This window comes from Rhea americana, unplaced genomic scaffold, assembly GCF_003343005.1.
Source record: "Rhea americana isolate MKP2758 unplaced genomic scaffold, rheAme1 scaffold_215, whole genome shotgun sequence".
NCBI lineage: Eukaryota > Metazoa > Chordata > Aves > Rheiformes > Rheidae > Rhea > Rhea americana.
In genome coordinates, this window is record NW_028186305.1 from 393457 (window position 1) to 414862 (window position 21406).

General features: G+C 65.4%; 2 protein-coding genes across 2 annotated transcripts in view; one reads left to right on the forward strand and one right to left on the reverse strand.

Moving 5' to 3' along the window:
- Positions 1-3487, reverse strand: part of LIN28A (lin-28 RNA binding posttranscriptional regulator A) — a 19960-nt gene extending 16473 nt beyond the window's left edge. The window contains exon 1 of the mRNA XM_085305126.1: positions 3469-3487. Within this exon, the coding sequence (XP_085161252.1) occupies positions 3469-3487 (19 nt within the window). The remainder of the gene's footprint in view (positions 1-3468) is intronic.
- Positions 3488-9723: 6236 nt separating this feature from the next.
- On the forward strand, positions 9724-18771 carry CRYBG2 (crystallin beta-gamma domain containing 2). Its single transcript, XM_085304993.1, has 19 exons — positions 9724-11818; positions 12326-12373; positions 12465-12583; positions 12980-13136; positions 13283-13422; positions 13515-13641; positions 13793-13828; positions 13915-14042; positions 14194-14320; positions 14614-14756; positions 14847-14973; positions 15104-15136; positions 15265-15377; positions 15650-15779; positions 15983-16122; positions 16250-16373; positions 17306-17464; positions 17976-18135; positions 18319-18771. The coding sequence occupies exons 1-19, from the start codon at positions 9740-9742 to the stop codon at positions 18405-18407; spliced, it is 4179 nt and encodes a 1392-aa protein (XP_085161119.1). The 5' UTR covers positions 9724-9739; the 3' UTR covers positions 18408-18771.
- The last annotated feature ends 2635 nt before the right edge of the window (positions 18772-21406 follow it).

Consider the following 21406-nt stretch of genomic DNA (forward strand, 5'->3'; position numbering starts at 1 on the left):
CCATGGTGCTGAAGCGCCGCCGCTCCCTGTCCAGGGTTCTGGGGGCTCCCGCCCTTCCTCCTCCTCCTCCTCCTCCCGCCCCGCACAGCCGTCGGGCGCAGGATGGACCCGCCGGGCCCCCCGGGGCTCCGCGTCGCCCCTTCCCTTCCCCGCAGAGSTGAGAGGCTTCGCCGAGCTCCGACGAGTGGAGTTTAGGGCAAAAGTGGAGCAGCCGCATTTTTATTTTCGTTCCTGCGTTTTTCCTTCCCCCGCACCGCCAGCCCCGGGAGAGCCCCGGGGGAGCCCGTGAGCTCCCGCAGCGGAGAGGAGCCGGCGAGAGAGCTACGCGGGGGACGGGCAGGAGGAGCAGGAGCTGCCCGTCGGCAGCGCTCCGCGGGGCTCACGGTCCGGCGGGGCTCGTGGGTTGTCCCTCGGCTTTGCGCCAACGCCACGGGGACAGGCGGGCCGGGGCCGGGGTGGGGGGAGCTCCACGAACGAGTCTCCTCATTCACAGCATCAGTCCTGATGCCCCACGAGTGCGCGTGGAGCCGACAGAGACGCAACCGCCGGGCACCGCGCGGAGCCCCCAGCCCGCTCCGCGCAGGCCGGACTCCCACGGCGCTGGGTTACTCCCAGCAGTGACTGTGGCAGCGGCTTCTCCCGAGCCTGCTCGGCACGACCGGGCCCGACCCGGCCCGGCCCGGCCCGGCTCGGGCAGCGCAGGGAGCCGCGCTGCGTCTGGCACCCTCTCCCGGCCACGCAGCGACAGGCCAGGCTCTCGGATGCATTCTCCTTTTGCTTGCTTGGGATAATTTGGAGGAAAGAAGAAAGAAACGAGAGGGAAAAAAAGTAATAACGGAGACGCTTCCCTGTCTGTTCCTTCCCTCTCTCCTTCTGGCCCATCTCTGCGTTCCTGCTTCCTCCTTTTCGCTCTCTCCTGCCAGCCGAGTGCAGCTGTGCCACGCAGGAGGCCGCCTGCGTGATTTGTTCCGCGCTTTGCTGCCGTATCACCGCTGGAAAAGGCAAAGCGGAAAAGCCCACGAGCAACCCCAGCGCCCTTGGGGGAGAACAGGCACCTCCAGCGCACACGTGYGCCCCGGGCATGACAGTTCGCAGGGCTGTGACCAAGGTTTTCTGAGCAACCCTGAGAAATGTCCCGCACAGCTCCGCACCTTCTGCCACCGGCRGAGGCGACACCCGAGCGCCGGTGGTGCAGGAAGCCTGGCGGGGGACGGACCCCTTCGTGGACGGAGGGTGTCCTGGGGCAGGCAGGACATCCTGAAACGCAGAGGGGAGGCAGCGGGTGGGCAGAGCTGCGGAGCAGCCTGCCGGCTCGCTTGGGAAGGATGTGGCGAGGAATCAGTCCTCGCTTTCTGTGCAACGAATCCTTCGGAAAATAATCCATCATTGTGCATCGACTTCCTCCCTCCAGCCACTTCCCGTCTCGCAGCTGATCAGTCGGAGGGCCCGGCGGCCCCAGATGACTCTTTCCTGCAATTCTGTTTAAACTCCGCAGCAAGTTTCTCAACAGCCCCTGATTTCTACCCGCTCGCTGTGACCGGCTCCTCCCGTAACGGCGCCGCAGCCCTGAGCACGGCAGCGTCCCCTCCACAGCCGAACCTCGCGACGGCAGGCCCCCGCGACGCAGCCCGCAGCAGGGCCGGCCCAGCCCCGCGTAATACTTCTGTGTGGGGCGTATTTGTTTTTTTGGGGGCCTGTTGAATGGCGAACGCGAAAGGGAAGGGGAGTCCTTCCTGTTCTTTCAGAGCCCGGCGCCGTGCTCCGCTCTGCTTCAAGGGAATAGCCAGCAAAGCGGGCGCTTTCACGAATAATGGCTTCATTAGACTGAAAGAAGTGGACAGTGACCTCTCCGAAATGGACTTTCTGACCCCTGCTGACCTCTCGCCCTCGCTCTGACAGCCTGTAAATCTTCCCCCCTCGCGGCAAGGCCGGGCCGAGGGGAACGAGCGCCCCGCCGGAGCGCGGCTCGCCCCGGCGAGAGCCCCGGCGCACTGCAGGGCTCCCCGGCCCGCTCCCGGCTGCGGGACGGGTCTCCCGGCGCCCCGCAAAGCCCCCCGCGTGTGGCCCGGCCAAGATGGGGAGCGGTGTCCTCTTTTCACTGCAAGCCAGATCTGGGGCCGGCTCAGGGCGGGCAGGAGGGACCTGGGCGCCGGGGTGGGCAGCGAGCTGCAGGCCCAGGGGGTCCCTCGGCGRCGGTGTCGCCCCGGACATCACCAGCTCTGCACCCCTCGGAGGTGCCAAGCTGCTCTCCGCGCTGCTCACCCGCCCACCCGCCAGCCGCGGTGCCCCGTGCCCAAGCGCTGCTGCACAGGGCAGACGCGGYCCCATCTGCAGGTGGGGAAACTGAGGCACGCTGGGGTTGCATGGCTGAACGCTGGCAACCCGGAGCGTAAYGCAAACTGGCCAACACGTGGGGCTGGGAGAGGGGCCAGTGCCCGCGCCGGGCTCCCTGCTCTGGCTCAGCTCCCCTTGCCCCCCCATTCCCGAGCCTGGCATCCATCCCCTGGGGCTCTGCTCCCCGGCAGTGCGCCCCGCGTTTCCCAGCGCCTCCCTCCTCCCCGATCCGTGCAGAGACGCCGCTGACCTTTGGCTACGGAGTAATCAATAACGGACGCCTCGGTGCCGCTCCTCCCCCCTGCCCTTCCCCCTGCCCCCCCCGGTGCCCGCTGCACCGGTCAGCGCCTCTAATGAGCCCCGGGCGTGATTGAGGAACTGTCAGGTACCCCCGTCCGTGGGGAAAGGGGGCTGGGGGCTGCATCGACCCGCCGGAGACACAGGTGTGTTCGCAGGGACGCCGACGGGACCCCCGTTCCYGGAGCCGCCCCGCGCACCCTCCCCAGCGCCCCGCGGCTGCTCGGAGCCCCGGCCTCCGCGTTTAGGACCCGCAGCTCATCCCCGCCGCGGGCAGCAGCGCCCGTCCGCCCCGCGCCGCGACCGCGGGATCGTCCCTCCGTGAGCGAGGGGCGCAAGGAGCGGGGGTTGCCTGCCGCCATCCGCCCTCCGGCGCCCTTCCCCTCTTCTCTGCCTTTTCACTGCATTTTGGATACRTTGGGAAGATGAGAAATGCAATCGGGGGGGACGGTCCCAGCTGGGAGGGATGGGACGTGCCCAAACTCAGCACCTCCCCTTCGCATTCCCAGCTCCCTCCGATGAAAGCCAGCAGCGGCTGATTGATCGGCTGGGGAGCAGGGATTGATCAGGATTTCGGCCCCATACATATTCCTGCTATCTGATAAAGGGAAATCGATAGCTGAAAGAGCTATTCCTCCGAGGCCGGCCTCTCTGGAGGCAGCAGCCTCGAGCAGATCAAGGCTTGCAAACCTTTCCTYGCCGCCTAGGTCTCCCCCAGCCCCCTTCAAGCTCTGCTCCCCCCAACAGCAAACCCAGGCAGCAGGAGGGAAAACGGCCGAGGGGCAGGCGAGGGGGCCGGGGCCGGGCAAGAGGTAAAACCGCTGCTCTGGGTCTCACCTCCCACAGCATCGGCCATCCCGCGTCCTGGGCAAAGGGGTTTTTTTTCCCTCCTCCTTAGAGCATTACGGAGACGCCCCAAGGGCTTTTCCTTCTCCACGTCCCAGGGAAGCAGGGCGGCTTGCCAGAGCCTGGCAAACGCCCCTGCCCGCCTGAGGGAGGGCGACCCGGCGAGCCGAGCCAGAGCCCGCAGCGCCTCGCCGGGCCGCGCTGCCGTCCCTGGCTGGTCCCGTGACGGGGCACAGCCCCCCGGCGAGCCCAAGGCAGAGGAGCACGAGCGGGGTCAGCCTCGCCTCGCCCATGCACCGAGTCCCCCGGCCCTGCCAGCGGGGCCTCGGCGTCCGTCTTTCCTCCACGCTCGRCCGGTTGCCTTCTCGGGTCCCTAATGGGTCTCACCTCCGTGGCCCGGCCAGCCAGCAAAGCCCTCGCGCCCGCTGCCCCGGCTTTCCCTCTCGCGCTGGCCCCAGGGACCAGTTTGGTGCTGCGGGGGTTTCAGGCCTGCTCCCCCATCGCCAGCCCATTTTGGTCAAGGGGGGAGCCGGGGGGGGGGCTGGACCTTGGCTTTCGGCAGTGCCGCAGCCCAGGGCCCCCCTGTCCCCCAGCGAAGGGGCGAGCGGGGCTGGCTGGCGCTCGCCCGCTCCCGGCCAGCTGCCGCTGAGCCGTGTCTGTGCAAAGCAAAGCGCTTTCCTTCAGGCATTCGCATTTTGCAGCCCGTGACCTCCGAACGCCAGCGTCCTGCGGAGACATCGCCCCGTGGCCCGTCCCTCCACGGGCACTGAGAGCCGGGACCTCGCCGCAAGCCTGGCAGGAGCTGCCCGCGCGGGGGGCACGGCGGGCGCAGCACCCTCTCCCACCCCGGGGTGCACCGGCTGCCCCCCGTCACCTCTTGACGTTTTGGCAGGCGTTTCCATGTGCTAGATGGGAAGAAACCCAGCAAAAAGAGAYGGCTGGAGCAGTCAGGCTGCAAATCGCTTGCTCCTCCGACTCCCAGCCCGTGTTTCGCTCTGCGTGTGGTTTCCGAAGCCGACTAGTTCTCCTGGCGCGGATGCGGGGTGGGCGGCTCCGACAAAACCAGCGGAGAAGAAAACAGGGCTTTTTCCAGGCTCCTTCGCAGCTTTGGGGATAGCTGGATAAAGCGAGGGATGGAGCATGTCGTTTGGATCCGGCGTCTAGCTTAAATCCGTGCTGGCACCGAGGGGTGCCGCGGCTGCAGCAGGAGCCCCGGGAGCAGGTAGGAGCCGCCCGAGGCGGCGCTGCTCCCTGCAGCCCTGCGAGCGCYGCGCGGGCGTTGGGCCAGATCCTGCCCTTGGCCGCGCCGGCTCCGGGAAGGATGCGATGCGAGGGAGGTGGGAAGGGTCGCAGCCCTGCGCTGCCGCGGAAAGGCCCGTTCGGGTGCTGGCGTCCCACGAAACGGAGGGCTGTGTCACGCACGGCCCCACCGAAGAGCCCAGCACCCCTCCTGCTGCCGGCCGGGAATGTTTCAAYGCCTCCGCGTGGGGCTCAGCGCCCCTGCCCCATGCTTGCCTCGACCCGGCGCTGACACCTCGAACCACAGCTGAAGCCCCAGCAGGGGTTCCCCGTTGAAGTTGAAGCCGGCGGGGCAGGGACGCGGCTGGAGGGTGCTGGCACAGCCCCGTGTCGCCCTGGGGGCTCTCTGGCTGAGGCGGCGGTTAGCGGAGGAAGGTGGAGGTGGAGGTGGAGCTGGCTAGAAAGCGGCTGGGACCTTTGGGTGCAAATGGATGCGCCTGTGCGGTGGGGGTTGATGGATGCATTTGCTAAGGAGGTCTGGCCAAACCTGTGACTGTGCTGGACACCAGTAGGTTTCAGAGTTAACACCTCTGTCAGGGGGACCCAGTCACGTGGTCTCAGGCTGTTAACCAGCTCCAGCAGAGGCTGCTGCCTCTCGCCACACTTTAGGGCTCCCTGCTCCGGCTCCGGATGGCGACGTTGGCTCTCGCCAGCTGGAGACGGCCTCCACGAGRCCAAACTGCACCAGGTTGGCGGTGGCTGCGGAGGCATCCCTGCCCCRGGGGCCCTGGTGGCCCCTGGTGGCTCCTGGTGGCCCCAGCCCTGCTGCCGCGCGGGCGAGCGGCTGGGCCAGGGCCGCGGGTGAGTGGCCGCCGGGAGCGATGTCCCGTGGTGGCACCGGCGTGGCTCGGCAGGGCGCCCGYGGGTGCTGGGGAGGTGCCAGGGCAGGGCGCTGATACCGGGCGGGTGCTGGCTCCGATGCCGCTCGGAGCCTTTCCGGGAAGAAGGCCCGCACCCAGGCCCCGGGGGCAAGGCTGAAGCAAGAGGCTGAGCCTCTCCTGGTGGCCCAGGGCCACCATGAGCCCCTTGCTGTCCCCCGGCCACCGTGTCGCCCCGACTCAGCAGCCAGCCGGAGAGGGAGAGCCGCGGGGAGCGCGGCGGGCGAGCCGGGCGCCAGGATCTGCTCCCGCGTGACCATCACCCTGTGCAAGGCGGGCGAGGATGAGGAGGGCAGAGGGGAGGAGGTGGCCGCGCTCGGGGCAGAGGGGAGCGGACAGGGGCGCGCGGGGGCCCGCGGGCCGCCCCGGCGGGCAGGCGCTCCTCCCGGCCGCGCTGAGCCGCAGGAAACGCAGGCACCGGCTCCGGCCTCGCCGGGGAACCAGCCCGACCGGCTCCCCAGCTGTCAGCACCTGAGGAATGCCAAACCTCCGCGCGGCGAGGGCCGGGTGCTCGGCGAGGGCTGGGTGCTCGGCGGGTGACCGTGCCGGTCCGCCCAGCTGCGGCGTGCCTGGAGCTGGGAGCAGCAGCCGGCGGCCAGCGCAGCGCAGCGCCGCGTGCTCGGCACGGCACCCACCTCGCCGCCTGGCCGGGACAGCCGTCAGCCCGGCGGGAGCCTCGGCCGGCAGGTACGCGGGGAGGTGGTGGTGGTGGGGGGCCCGAGGCGGCCGGCTGCTGCCTGGGAGCCGGGGGGGGAGGCAGGGCTTCGTGCGGATGGGAGCCAGCGAGCACCCAGCGGGCGAATCCGGGCTGCCAGCGTCTCGGTCCCGGACACATCTCGGCCCTGGCCACCCCCGCAGGCCTCACCAGCCGCCCGGGGGGGCCGCTGGGCTGGGAGGCAGCGGGGCGGCTCAACCGGCTCGGCCGCAGCGTCGCAGCAGAGGAGGGGATGGGGATTCGGGGCTGAGCCCGGCTCCGGGGCTCCCAGGCTTGGTCCCGAGGGGCTGCTCTGGTTTAAACCCTGCTCTGAGCATCAGACCCCCCAAGGGCAGCCAGCCCCCCTGCACCCTCGTGGCCCCGGGTGGCGGCCGTGGGGCTCCCCATGCCCCCCGCCCGGGATGCGTGTCCTGGGCGACAACGAAGCAGCGACAGCTCCGCTCGGCGGGAGGAAGCGCCAGGCAGCAAGGGGAAATGCACATCGCCCTGCCCTAATTATTAACCCCAAAGCGAGCAGCAGATGCCCAAACCAAACGCCTGAGTTTCCTGGAGGTGGCAGGTCTGCTTTCACCCCCCCAGCTATTGAACACGTCCTCGTGTGTCCAGAGGCCCAGTTTTCTCCCCGGCCACCGGTTCACAGCCCACTACCGCTGGGACGCGGCAGCCTCTGCCCTCGGCAGCCAGTGGCCAGCTTAAAGCACGGCCCCTCTGTCGCTGCCTAACATTAAAAGGCATTTTTCGCCTTTTAATTGGATGCTTAAAGCCCTGAATAGGGTGCTTAGAGACCCTTCTGAACGGCAAATCATTCCCTCGTGGCAGAAGGCAACAAATTAGCCGACTGGGTTCGCTCTGCCTGGACACGGGGTGATTGATTAGCCGTGCCGGGCGCCCCGTGGCGCCAGCGGCACTCGGTGCTAGCGCAGCGCGTCCCGGCAGGCCGCCGTGGCCGAGCGGCTCCGCGGGAGCTGTTTCATGGCRAAAGGACCTGTCCCCGTGGCGTCTTTGCCTCCGCTGCAGCCTCGCCGGTGCTTTATACTCATGGGCTGTACCGAGGCTTAATGCTAAAACCAGAGGGGAACGTGGAAAATGGCTTGCGACATCCTGGATAAAGCCGGGCGCCGACGGTCACGGCTGGCAGAGCAGGGCCGCCTCCGCGCGAGCCCCGTTCCCCCGCCGGGGAGCCGGGCTGGCTGGGACCCAGCACGGCCCAGGGAGGCACAGGGCGCGAGAGGCAGCTTCGGGCTGTGGGGTGCCGAGGGACGGGGAGGATAGGCCTGGGGATGGTTTGGAAATCCGGCTCCGGGCGCAAGTCAGCCCAGCCAGCTGAGTCACCGGCATGGCAGCGGGACACCCGCGGGGCCGGCGAGCAAGGCGCWGCGCTTGCGGCAGGGGAAGCCCTTTGGAGGTGGCACAGAGCAGCAGGCAGCACTGCAGAGTGGCAGTGTCGTAATTCAGGATGCAACCTAATTGCAGCAGAAAATCCAGCTGCTCTGGCCGCGCAGGGCCGGGCTCCCGCTCTCCTCCGGCCTCCCGCCTGCCCGAGCGGAGCCGGGCGCTGCAGGCAGCGCTGAATCAGGCCCGTGATGAAAAAGGGGTGCCAGACAGCGTCGCCRCTCGGGTTTCGTCAGAAAGGGAAGATTGCATGGCAGAGAGCGGTGATTGCTTTGCTGAATTTGCTYAGAGCAAGCCACCCCCTCTGCAAGCCACGCTGGCCTCGCTGGCTCGGCGGCAACTTGTGCCGTTTGGGCTGGGGCTGTTCCTCGAGCGCCGCGGGCAGCTGYGGCCCTGCATGGGGGTCCCTGCAYGACACYGCGGCTCTGGAGCCCCATCTCATCYGCTTTCCAGCCTAAACCTAGTCTTGGCTTTTTGTTCTTGTGCCCAGCTTGCCCCCTACTACTCTCGCTTAAAATAGCCAGGGCTCATCCCGGCCTCGGGCTGTGCCCCCAMACGAGAACTCATCGCCTCTTGTAAAATGACACTAATCCTTCCTATCCGTACTGGAGAGGCCTGCGAGGCCAGGGGACGCGAGACGCAGCGGGCGCGTGCGGGGACGGCGACAGGGACAGGCAGCCGCCTGCCCGGCGCTGCCCAGCCCTGGGGACGCGAGCTCTGAGCAGGAAGGTTTTGCTCTRATTCCCAGCCGGGAAAGCCCCAGGCTCGGTCCCTCCACGGGACGTGCCCCAGACCCCTTTCCCTTCCGCTCTCGCTGGGTCGGTGACACCAAATAACTTAATTGGGAGATGCCAAGGCCAAGATGCTGCTGCGCTTCCGGCCCTGTCACCAGCAGGTGCTTCGTCAGCTGCTTTCCGTAACCCAAACACAGCAATAAAACTGTTCCGGGGCAGTTACGCAGCCTAATCACAGCATTGCCTCCACGCGAGCCCGAGCAGCTCGGCTTGGGCAGCTCGCAGCAGGGCTCCGGGTGCCCCCGGCTTTCTGCCCCGCAGTCCCGGCGTGCCCAGGCCGAGCAGGATGGGGTGGCGATGCTGATGCCGATGCCGAAGCGAAGCGGCATTGCCACAAGCAGGAGGGCTGTTGGAGCAGGGTGCTGAGCACCACGCTGGTCGGGGGAGCCGCACTGGCGTGGTGCAAGAGCCAGGTAATTAGTGCGGCTTGTTTGCTCACGCCAGTYGGGCCCCGGAGCTAGAGGGAGTGATGCCGTCTTTGCCGAGTAGCAATAGGCACGGTCACGGGGGCGATGCTGCGAGGACAAGCCGAGCCTGGGGCTCGACTGGCGCCTCCTCCCACGAAACGATGGCCCTAGCGAGGCCGCTTCGCTCGCGCTCCCTCCCGGCACGGCAGCCTCCCTGCTGCTTTTTGGGYTGGTTTGTTTGCAGTGTTTGCCGAGCCGGCGCAGCCCCGCCGCCCGCCTGACTCATCCCACGGCTCAGGGCAGCACYAGTTTGGGCTCCCCGCACGCTCACCAGCACCGTGCCAGCCTGCAAGGTGCGGCCGGGACCCCACTGCCCCTCTGGGCTGCTACCAGCGGGCAGCATGGCCTTGCCCTGTCGGGGACCGAGGATGGAGGCAGCCTTGCGGTGATGGCACATTCACCTCCTGTCCTCAACACCAATGCCAAGATCCCCCAAACGCGTATTAAGAAGCACAGAGATGTCCAGAGGGTTTTAAGCCCCAGTCTCTGGGCCCCCCCAGGCTCCGGGACAGGGCTGGTTCCCGTGGAGAGGGATGTTTCCGCTTGGCCCAGCACTGCAAGGGGGATGCAGAGATTCGAGGGCGTTCAGTAGCACGGAGAGTTGGATTTCTTGTGTCCGTTCTCTGCAGCTCCGCCAGGCCCTGCACGGCATCGCTGGGGAGGCCGTCAGAAACGTGCCGCAGCGCCGGGCCGGAGCAGGCTCCCTGCCAGGCCRCCATGGATTCACCTTTCCGCCACGCCAAGGCGAGAGGTTTCCCCTCCAGCACAGAGCTGAGCACGAAGCAAGCGGCGCCCGGCGCGCCGGGGCCCGAGGCCCGGTCCCGCTTCCAGAAGGTCTCGCTGGCATCACGGAGGCTCGAGAGCGCCGCAGCCTCCCGGGAACAGGATGGCAGCCCGTCCCGCGTGTCCGTGCTGCTGCAGGCCTGGGAGCGGGAGATCGTGGAGAAGACGGCAGCGGGGYCGTCGGGCCAGGCGCGCCGGCAGCACTCCTCCTCCGTCGACCTCCTCAGGGACTTCACCCCGCACGGCCCCGTCTTCTCGCAGGTTTATTCCCCTGTTCAGAAGCCAAGGAGGCAGGACGAGAGGGGAAAGTCCGYGGCTGGGAGCGCCCGCAGCGCCGGCTCGCCCGGGGCTGACAGCCCGCCGCCAGCGGGGTCCCCCCGGGAAGTCCCCGTGCACCGGGAGAGCTACCTGCACGGTGCTCTCAGCCCTCCCAGACTCCCCGAATCACCCACGGCAGCGTTTCTCCGCAGCTCCTCACCCACCGGGTCCCCCCGCGACGGCCCCGGGCCCGCGGCAGCCGGCGTCGCTCCGGTCCCCGGCTCCCGGTGCGRGTCCGACCCTGGCTATCGCCCTGCCGTGCCCAGGGCCAGGCACGTCACCGTGCTGCGGACGGGCAAGGAAGCAGCCGGGTCCGATCCAGGGCTCGCGGAGGAAAGGGAAACACCAAGCGGCACGCAGGAGGCTGCCAGCGCTGCGGCTGCAGTGGCTCCGGGGGGAAGCCCGGGGCAGTGGGACAGCGACGTGCCCGATACCGCCGGCACCAGTGACGGCTCCGCGGCCGCCTCGGAGGCAGCGAGGCTCTCGGCTGAGGGATCCCAGGGGGAGAAGCGTTCGACGCAAGCTGAAAACACGAAGGCCAACGACTGCCAGAGAGACGGCGACAGGCCCGGAGACCTGCAAGCCGGTACAACCAGGTGCCAGCRGTGCCCCTCAGAGGCAGCCGCCATGGAGCAGGAGAGCACGGAGGATGGGGACGGCTCCACTTCAGCCACACCGCCGGGGACAGAGAGCTCCGCGGGAGCTGGTGGCACCCCTGAAATCCCCTCCGTGGAGGAGAGCAATGGCCCAGAGCCATCACCTGAATCCCAGGGGCCTCCAAAGGACATGGAGGCCGAGCAGGAGGTTGGAGAGACGATGACAGACCCCCAGGGAACAGCCCAAGAGCCGGAGAGCAGGACGGAGCCGCCCCTGGCCTCCGGCCAGCTCGCRGAGAGCCCCGCGGACGCAGCCGAGGAGGACCCCGAGCTGGTGGTGGACATGGAGCTCTTTGTGGACACGCTGCGCAACATGGAGCCCTCGGAGATGCGGAAGGCGCCCAAGGGGCCGCGCCAGCCGCGGCCCTCGGCGCTGGGCCGCTGCGCCGCCCTGCCTCCCATCCACGAGGACCGCGTGGCGCCGCGGGCGCAGCGCTCGCTGCCCACCGCCCTGCGGGAGCTGCTGGAGCGGGGCGACGCCGCGGCCCGGGAGGAGAGCCCCGAGGAGGAGATCGAGAACCCCTACCTGAGCCGCGACGAGAAGCCGCCGGCGCCGGCAGCGCCCCGGCGGGGCGTCCCTGGGGAAGGCAGGCCGGAGGTGGACTCGCTCCTGGGGACACTGAGGCAGGCCGGGACGGAGGAGAAAGCCAAAGTCGCCATCCCCAGGGCCTCCCTTGACCACAGCGTGCTCTTCCGAGGCAACGTGCTCAAAGGCACGGTGCTGCTCTCCGACTTCCTGGCGCACCGGGCGGCCGCGGCGGACGAGGCCAAGCCCTACTCACGCCTGGACAACAGCGTGCTCTACAGCCGCCTCGTGTGCCCCGCCGCGGCCCCGCTCGAGGCGCCTGAGAGCGACGGCTCGAGTCCACAGGGCCGGGCACCAGCCGGCGGGCCGCGTCCYGGCGGCCGCCGTGGCCCCGGGCCCTGCCTGGACGTGGCTCAGGAGATGGCCTTGCCAGAAGCCCCAAGTCCCAGCCACGTCCCTCCTGCTGCCAAAGAGCCGGCGCCAAAAAGCACCCTGTGCCCTGCTGACACGGTGGTGAGTAAAATGCCGGCACGCGCTTGTCGGGGCTGGCAGCCGCAGAGCAGCGCGGTGCCTGGGGAGACATTTGCCTCTCGCAGGCGTGCGCGGAGGAGCAGGGAGCTGGCCCCACCTCGGGTCTGATGCAAATCCCCAGGGCATCCGTCGCCTGGCTCCCGGTCTGCCAACAGAGAGGACAGAGTGGGGCCAGGACTCCGTACRGTGATCCCCATCGGGATGTCCCTCCTATTGGGGACACCCAGCACGGGCCAGGACTCAGTCAGACGTGGCATGGCCSTGAGCAGGGACCAACACGTGGCTGGAGAACCAGCACGGGGCAGTGGGAGGGCACGGCCAGGCGGACGGTCCGCCGTGCAGGAATGCTCGAGGTGTGGCTGCTGCGGGCGATGGGAGGGATCCGCAGATGCGAGACACGGCTGCAGCCTCCCCGGCTGCGGGGAGATGGCTGGTGCAGCCGACGTCCCTGCACGCTCCTCACGCAACTCCGCTCTCGGGTGTTTGCAGCAGGAGGACAAGGAGACCTTCAAGAAGATCAACACGAGACCCGGCAAGGTACGGGGCGCGTGGCTGGGGCCAGGGCTGGGGCTGCCACCCCCGCGGCGGTGCTGCGGTACCACCTCTCYGCTGTGTCGCTCCTTCGCAGATCATCCTCTTCTCCGAGTCGGGCTTCGCGGGCCAGAAACGAGAGATCTGGGGTGACGTCCCTGATGCCACGTCCTGGGAGCTCTCGCACACCATCTCCATCCGCGTCGTCCGAGGAGGGTAAGCGAGCRGAGGTGGCGCAGGGAGCGTGAAGGGAGAGAGTCACCCCGACACGCCGCACTCCCCGGGGCTGGAGCCGAGCTCCCCAGCCCAGGKTTCGGGAGTCATCGTCCCACCAGTGCTAGTTATCGTGGCTCTTGGGCAGTGTCTGGTGGTCGGCAGTGGCAGGGGAGTCCCCACCGCCGGCATCTCCTTATGGCCGGGCGTGGGGCTCGGGGCCACGTCCTGCACCTCTCCTGCTGCCATTACCTCAGCCTGGCCACCCACTCCTCGGCGTGCCTGTCCCTGCGTGCAGACCCGGCCTGTCCCCTGTATCCCTAGCGACAGGGTCTCTGCGAGGTGGCTAGCAGTGGGTAAAAGCAGGATTTTCTCCCTTTGCTCTCGCCCGGCTCCCAGGTGGGTGATGTACGAAAAGCCGCGGTTTCACGGGCGCAAATGCGTGCTGGTGGAGGGGGACGTGGAGATCGACAACCCCTGGATGACCTACGGGCAGAGCCAGCCGCCTGGCGAGAGCGGGCCCTTCCGCATCGGCTCCTTCAAGAGGGTGGTGCGGGTGAGCAGCCTGCGTGGGCCCTGGCACGCTCACGCTGGCAACGGCGGGCAGAGCGCAAGGCGCTGGAGCTGCTGCTGGGTGCCCAAAACCCCGCAGCCACCGGCTCTGCCAGCCCGGCCGCCCCTCACGCTTGTTTTCCGTGCCAGGATTACCGCGTCCCTGAGATCAGCCTGTTCACGGAGGAGAATGGTGAAGGCACCAGGCTGAAGTTCACCGACTCAGCGGAGGACACCCGCACGCAGGGCCAGGCCCTGACAGCCTCTTCCATCATCGTCCACTCTGGCCTGTGAGCCGGGGGCGAGGGAGTGGGGTCAGACCACGAACAACGCCTGGGAGCGGGGCTCGGGCATTTAGAAGAGATTTTCCTCCTTTCTCCAGGTGGCTGGTTTACTCCAAGCCGTTCTTCGATGATGACCCCTATGTTTTGGAGCCAGGCGGGTACCCCAACTTAAAGGCATGGGGAGCAAAGGACCCATCCATCTGCTCCATGCACCCCATCCGGCTGGTGAGTGTCCAAAATGAAGCCAAAAAGATCTTTTCTTCAATGAAAATGGTGTTTGGCCCAATCAGTGCTGGCTAGGCTGGAAACAGCCTTGCAGCAGTGTCCAGCACCGTCCCCTCCTGCCGCGGCCTCACTGGGGCTGTTCTCGTTGCAGGGCTGCCCCGTCGTGGAGCGAGCCGGGGAGCCGCAGGTGAGCACGGCGGCAGAGCGGCGTGCGCCCCGGGAGCCTGTAGGACCAAGCACCACCGCCAGTCCTCACCCCTCTTGTGTCCCTAGGCGCTCATCTACGAGGACGTGGGCTTCCAGGGCCGCAGCTTCTCCGTGAGCCGAGACATCTACGACCTGAGATGCCTGCCCGGGCTGCCGCTGCCCACYGTGGGCTCCCTGCACATCCTGGGTGGCTGGTGAGCAGCTCACAGCGGGCACGCAGCAGGGAGAGGACGGATTTGGAGCGGTGCAGCCGACTTCTCCACATCGCCGTGTGCGCTGCGAATAGCTCTGCTCTGCTCCAGAGACCCCGGCGGCCTCATCACCTSTGTCTGTCTCTGTATCCAGCTGGGTTGGCTACGAGAAGGAAGGCTTTCGGGGCCACCAGTACCTGCTGGAGGAGGGGGAGTACCACGACTGGACACAGTGGGGCGGCTACAACAAGGAGCTGGTGTCCCTACGCCTCATACGGACGGTGAGGGCAGGGCCSGTGGCAGCAGGGGCTGCCAGCAGCAGTCAGGGCTGGACCTGCTATGGGCAGGGTGAGCTGTCCCCTTACAGTCCTGCCCTCACCCCCCAAAGTGAGCCCTCCCTGGCCGCATCAGGCACCYGGACGTGGCCTGAGATCCCCCAAACTCATCACACAGAAGGAATWAGGTGCCTAGTGCTGTTCCCACAGTCCCCAGGGTCCCTGCAGGAATGAGCCCGGCCCGCAGCCCCAGCCCCCACGCAGGCTCAGGGGCTCAGAGGGGCTCCCCTCTCCCGCAGGACTTTTCCGACCCGGCGCTGGTGCTCTTTGAAGCCATGGACTTCGAGGAGGGCCCCAGCGTGGAGCTGAGCGAGGCGCTYCCCGACACGCGGCTGGCCGGCTACGGCCCCATCACCCAGTCCATCCACGTGCTGAGCGGCGTGTGAGTGCGGGGGGGGCCAGGGGATGGCCGCAAGCTGGTCCCTGCGGGGGCGAGGGTGGAGCCGAGCGAGTCCACGTCTTTCCCTGGCAGGTGGGTGGTCTACGAGGGCACCAACTTCTCGGGCGAGCAGTACGTCCTGGAGAAAGGTGTGTACCGCAACTGCGAAGACTGGGGTGCTGCTGACTGCCGCATCGCCTCGGCACAGCCCATCCTGCAGGTGAGAGCACCCGTCCGCCTCGGGGCCGCGGGACCCCGGCACAGGCACCAGGGACCCATCGCGGCAAGGGCTGCTTGGCAGCACCGAGCCTGAGTGAGATGCCAAGCAGCCGCGCTCTGTCTGCTTCCAGGTCGGGGAACACAACCTGCACTTCGTCTCCAAGGTGCGATGGCGCCGTGCCGGCGGACGCGGGCGGGAGGGGGAACCCGCCACTCGCTGCAGTGCCCGTTGCGGGATGGCAGTGGTGGCTTTGCCCCCATCTCACCCATCCCCTTTGCTCCCTTTCTCCAGATCCAGCTATTCTCAGAGCCTGACTTCTTCGGGGACCACGTCTCCTTCGAGGATGACCAGAGCGCCCTGCCACCCACCTTCGTGCCGCGCTCCTGCAGAGTCCGCGGGGGCAGGTACGACACCCCGGGGGGCAGCCAGGCCAGGGCTGCCACAGAGGCTCCCCGGGGAGTGGGACAGGCATCCTCCCTGCCACCCTCTGGCACCCACGCGGCTTCGAGAGAGCCGGGCATCACGCCCGCAGGGTGCGCCAGCGGCTCTGGCAGCACAGGGAGGCTGCAAGGTGGCCGGGACGGGCGGGGACGGCCCTGACGTTCACGGGGGGCTGCAGGGCCTAGACACCCACCGTGACAGCCGTGTCACCCCCGGGAATGCTCCTTTCTGCCAGCTGGACCCTGTTCGACGGGCAGGCGTTCGCAGGGGAGCAGCACGTGCTGTCCGAGGGCGAGTACCCCACACTCAGTGCCATGGGCTGCCTCTCCTCCACAGTCATCCTCTCCTTGAAGAAGGTCCCAGTGGTGAGTACGGGCCCTCCCTTCCCTCCACCAGCACCATCGTCTGCCCCAGGGCCGGGATAGCGGAGAAACCCTGCAACAACCTCCGCCACGGGTGCCCTAGATCCCACATGAGCTCGCTGCCCTGGGAGCCCTTCTGCCCCCAAGGCTAGTAGCGCCTCCTGGCCTGCCCCTCACACCTCTGTCTCTTCACCCCATTCCCACAGTTTTTCTCGGAGCCCTCCATCTTCCTGCACGGGCTGGAGTGTTTTGAAGGGAAGGAGATTGAGCTGAACAACGAAGTGCGGAGCCTCCAGGCCGAGGGGTTCAACAACCACGTGCTGTCAGTGCGCGTCAAAGGAGGGATGTAAGTGAGGCCAGGGCCCTGCCGGCTCCCCAGCCCCTCTCTGCCTGCTGCTCCCGGCTGCCCTGCAGCCGATGGGCAGCACCTCGCGGTGCGCCGAGGCGACCACACTCTGCCCATCTCTCCTTAGCTGGGTGCTGTGCGAACACGGAGACTTCCGAGGCCGCCAGTGGCTGCTCGACCGCACCGAAATCACCAACTGGCTGACGTACAGTGGGCTCCAGCACGTGGGCTCCCTCTACCCCATCCGCCAGGTGAGCGCTGCCAGCTCCCTGCCCGGCCCRCCAAGATGCAGCACTGCCCGGGATGGCACCCAAGGGAGCAGGTGGTGACGATGAGCCCCAAAGCAAGCCCAGGGCAGGCAGGCTGGTGCAAAGAGGATGGAGATGAGGCTTCTCCCCAACAGAGCTCTGCACGTGAGGGAAAGAGGAACCAAGCTGGCTGTCAGATGAGGCTCGATGGACAAGGAGGAGGGTGTCCAGGGCCTGTGAAACAGAAGTCCCTGAGGATAAACTGGGATGTGCTGGGGATGCTCAGGGAGAGCTCACAGGGAGTGAAGAGCACCAAACCCGCAGGCTGATGGAGAGAGGCCTGAAGGCAGRCACGATAGCGGCCGGCTCCGGGTGACCCGGAGGAGGCAGGGAGGGCAGGGCCTTGGAAAGCGGCACACCGTTGACAGCTCTCACCCATGAAAGGCGTTGCCAGCCCAGCATTAGCACCCCTCTAATCCCTGCACCCCTGCGCTATGCTCCCACCCTGGGAGTGGCTGCGTTTGTGGTGAAACACTCCCCGTGGGCAGGCGGCTTGCAAAACGCGCTGGCATCCGGGAAGGAAAAGCCCTGACTGTGCCAGCTGCAAAGGAGATGGGCAGAGCTATGGCCATCGCCTCAGCGCTGCTGGGGGACGCAGGGTGGTGGAGCACCCCTGGCCAGGGCTGTTCAGACTGTCCCAGCAGGAGCCACAGAGTCCAGGTCCTCCCCTCCCAAAGCCACTGAGCTGGGAGATGCCCTTCATCAGCCACTAGCAACGAATGAACGGTGCAGGACACGCACACAGCAGCACTTTCCAGTGCTGCAGAGACCAGCAGACTGATTTAAAAAGGGCTGTAACATGAGGGAGACCCCAGCACAGAACCAGGAAACAGAGCCCAAATGAAAGGGGCAAGCAAAAACCTCTCTCCTTCCAGAGACGGATATATTTCCGGATCAGGAGCAAGGAGCTGGAGCGCTTCCTGTCCGTCCCCGATGACGCTGAGGACATGAAAGCAGGGCGTGTGGTGGTCTCGAGCCTGAGCGACCAGAGCAGCTCCGTCTGGTACTACGAGGAGGGGCTGATCAAAAACCAGGTCAGGGCTCGTGTGCAATTCCAGCAGCTCAAGAGGGGTGCACGGGAGCCGGAGGGGACCAGGAGACACCGGCAGGACCTGCTCTGCCTGTCTGCTCTCTGTCCTGTCTGGGTATTTCCCACCCTGGAGCAAACTTTCAAGGCTTACAGCACAGAGCTTTTCCTAGCTCTCACCTCAGCCTCCCTCTCTGCTGCATGAGCCCAGGGTTTCTTATCTGGTCTCCAAGGCACAGAAAGATCAGTTGATTCTCTCTTCCCCAAGTCTCCCCTGGAGATCTGAAGGTTCTGTCTCCTCAGAGGACTTCTACTGCCCTGATCATGCCCACCTCTCACTGAGAGGTTTTCCTGCTTTTCCCACATTATATTCCACCCCCAAACCAGCTGCATTTGACCATCAGGAAAACCCTTCAGGGTGAAAGCCTTTGAGACGTGCTAGCACCCATGGCAGGGAGAGCATCAGATAAAGAGGAGAGRGGGGAACAGGCTGACCTGGTGACTGTGGTTCATTTTAGGTTGCCCCCAACATGAGCCTACAGGTCATCGGGCCTGCTGGGAAGGGTGCGAAGGCTGTGCTGTGGTCTGAGAATCGGATGCCGCGGCAGACCTGGAGCATTGATTCTTTGGGACGGATTCACAGTCAGATGTTTGAGGACATGATCTTGGATATAAAGGGTGAGGCCCCAACTGTGGCACAAGGGCTGATTTTCCAGGGACCCCCTGAAATGGGTGTTTGGCGGTGAGATGGATTATGTACCCCTTTCCCACTCTTGGCAGTAGGGGGGGGGGCAGAGAACAGAGACCAGTCTGCTCACAACGTATTTTCAGTASTCCTCAAACCCTCATCTCTCTCTGCAGGCGGCCGATCGTATGACCGGGATCACGCAATCATTTGGGACAGGGCTGAGGAAAGACCCACACAGATCTGGGACATACAAGTGCTATGAGGGAATGTGTGGCCCTGGCTCCGAGAAGTGCCGCAGGACAGGATCCTCCATTCTGGGGTGGACTGTCTCCTTCCCTGCGCACACTGCACCCCAAGCCCTCCTCTTCCCTGGCTGCTGGCATGAAGGATGCCCAAATAATCATCAGTCTACTGTGCTGCCTCCACCACCAAGGGGAAACCATCCCCATCACCCTCCCGGGGCATGGAGGAACGAGAAGCCCCAGCAAGCCACTTGTGAAGGGCCCCACGAACGCACAGGGGACATGCGGTGCAGGACCTGCGCAGCACTGCATGGCAAGGCTCCTTTCCCACCCGGCTTTCCTCTCCAAACTGTATTTATGTACGTGTGTAAGATACAGCCCCTCTCGTGCYGGGCCAGCTCTGCACGTGTGGTTTGTTTTCTTGCATGCTGGCCATCTCGTACCCCTTTGCTATGGGCTGAGATACCCCAGGCCAGGGCCTGGCGCCCCCGTGAGCCCTGCAACAGCCAGGCAGAGGCCCAATCCTGCTCCCTGGATGGGAGCCCACTGCCCTCTAGTGTCCAAAGACCATATGCAGCATCGCAGACCTGGATTTTAAAAGGCAAGACAGTGTGACATCCCAGACAGCAGCATGTCTGGCTCCAGTCACGCCGTGCCAGCCTGCAGCGGTGCACCGTCACACATGGCCTCAGCCCGGCTGCAGCTGAGCACGGGCTGAGCAGCTCCATCCCAGCGCAGCATCACCGCTAAATAAAAGGGGCTCTGGGTATATGTCACCTCCTACTTCTGAAGAGATGTAGACAAGAAAGGTCCCAAACMCACAGGCGAGACTATCTGGCCCACCCCAAGGGGTGCCTTGCCCTAGCATTGCCAGTAGGCCACCCAGCCCCTCAAGAAACACCTCTGCTGGGATGGGAGAGGTGGCTCTGAGCAGTCTGCACAAGCACCGGACTCTGCAGCAGGGCATCTGCCAGGCTCTCCTCAGGCCTGGAGACCCCCCAGCCCAAGGCAGGGACCCCACTCTAGTAGGAGCCCAGCCTGCTGGTACCTTGCTCTCCAGACCCTGCTTGGTGTTTTTCTTCAACAGCATTTTGCATCCTGCCTCTGAGCCTGGCCCACCCCTGGGCAGAGAGGATAGATGGAGGAGAGCAGAGCACCTGGGCTCTGCAGGTGGGGGCATTTATCTAGGTAATTCTCTATCAGGAACTGAGAGGGGTAAAGAGTGTAGGGAAATAAGAGAGGAAAGAGGACTTTGAATCAAGAGTCATTCAGYGCTGCAGGAGATAGCATGCAGGAGGTGGTGACAGTGGCAGTCCTGGGACAGCGGCTCAGCCCYGGACTGCAGGCTCTCCTGCAGCCAGCACTGGGGAAGGTCTTAGGAACACGCAGCCCAAGTGGGGCAGCAAGCGCCTTAGGTCAGAGCCCTGCTCTGTTGTGAGCTCTCTGCTATGGGACCAGGACTGCTTTAATCCCATCAGCTGGAGGGCTACAGAGGGAGCAGGGCAGCCTGTATCACTGCCAGGACAAGCTCTGTCCCAGCAGCATTTAGCTGCAGTCCACACTGGGGGYCCCAAGGATGGGGCCATGCAGTGGCAGGAGCAATAGCAAGGCAGGACTACGAGGCTGTGAGCAAATGCCCCACGCCAAGGCACAGCCTGGGACTAGCTGCACAGTGTACTGTCCRATGCAGTTGTCCTCAGGCTCACTGGGACAGAGGATTCCTCCACTGCAGCAGACAGTTGGAGTACAGCAGGAGCTCCTCACGGACRTGACTGAGAACAGATCTAGGGGCAGAAGACAAAGCACTGAGACAGAAACTGTTCTGGTCCTCTCTGCTGGAGAGCAGCCTGCTCTTGACAAGCTCCTGGTTTGCTAAACTGGTTGGGACAGCCCCAGGTACAGACAGCCCAGCTGGGAAGACTCAGTTCATTGAGGCAGTATCAGTTACCAACCCTGTAACGCAACCTAGCCATTCTGGCAGTGACAGTGCACTCCCTGGAGGTTTCTCTGGCAGGCTCAGGTAGGCTGAAGTTCACACAAGAGGTGTCTTCAGATGGCCAGTGATTACTCTGGCTTTCAGGGATAGCTGTCATCAAATGTCCACCTTTATGCTGAAGCATGTCCAGAGAAGTGTTCACGCACTGAGGACACATAACCACATCACAGGAGAGCGAAGCATGCTGCACCAAAGAGCTGAGGTCAGATGTGTTCACATCACTTCAGCAGCGCCAAGCCAGGCAGACTTCTGCTGGCCAGGGTCCAAACCACCACACAGAGGCAGCAGCAACAGACAGGGCTGCATTTTCACCTGCTACTCCAGGAGTTACCAGTTCAGGGTAATGCTGGGCCTGGAAGACAAGGCTTCAGGGTAGCACCACAGCACAAAGGGTAACACTAGCMGCTCTAGGAGGCCTTCCCAGGTCACAGTATTTACAGGATGGGCTCCAGGTGGCTGAGCTTGCTTTGGCAGGCAATGCAGCAAGACAGCTAACATACTGAGAGCAGGAGGTTTCAGTCCTGGCCCACAAGCACGCACACTCAGTGCAGGCAGAGGTGGTATCCCTTCAGGCAGCCACAAGGCCTGTGTCCCCTCTGAGTCCACAGTGAAGCAAACATGTAAAGCTTGATGTTCCCATATTAAGGAGAGCCAGGTAGATACGCAGATGCAACACAACTGGATTTTCAAGGTATTTAAGCATCACAGCAAAGGCCCACAGACTGACCTCCAGCCAAGAAATACTGAAGGTAGCTGGAGCACAGAGGGGACCAACAGAGGGTTCTGCTTTGAGGCTAAACATCTGCCAGTCAGACAGGAGACCCTCAGGGGAGGTCTCCATCCTCTCAAACTTTGGGCCAGAGCCAGCAGAGGATCACTGAAGCACACACTCAGTTCTCAGGGCAGCAAGCACASGTGCTGCCCATAAGCTCCAGGGGCAGCAGGCCAGCCACTCTGTTCCTGCCCTTCTAATGTGAACCTGTGGTCTTCAGTTTCCCCAAGGCGAGCAGGGAGCCAGAATTA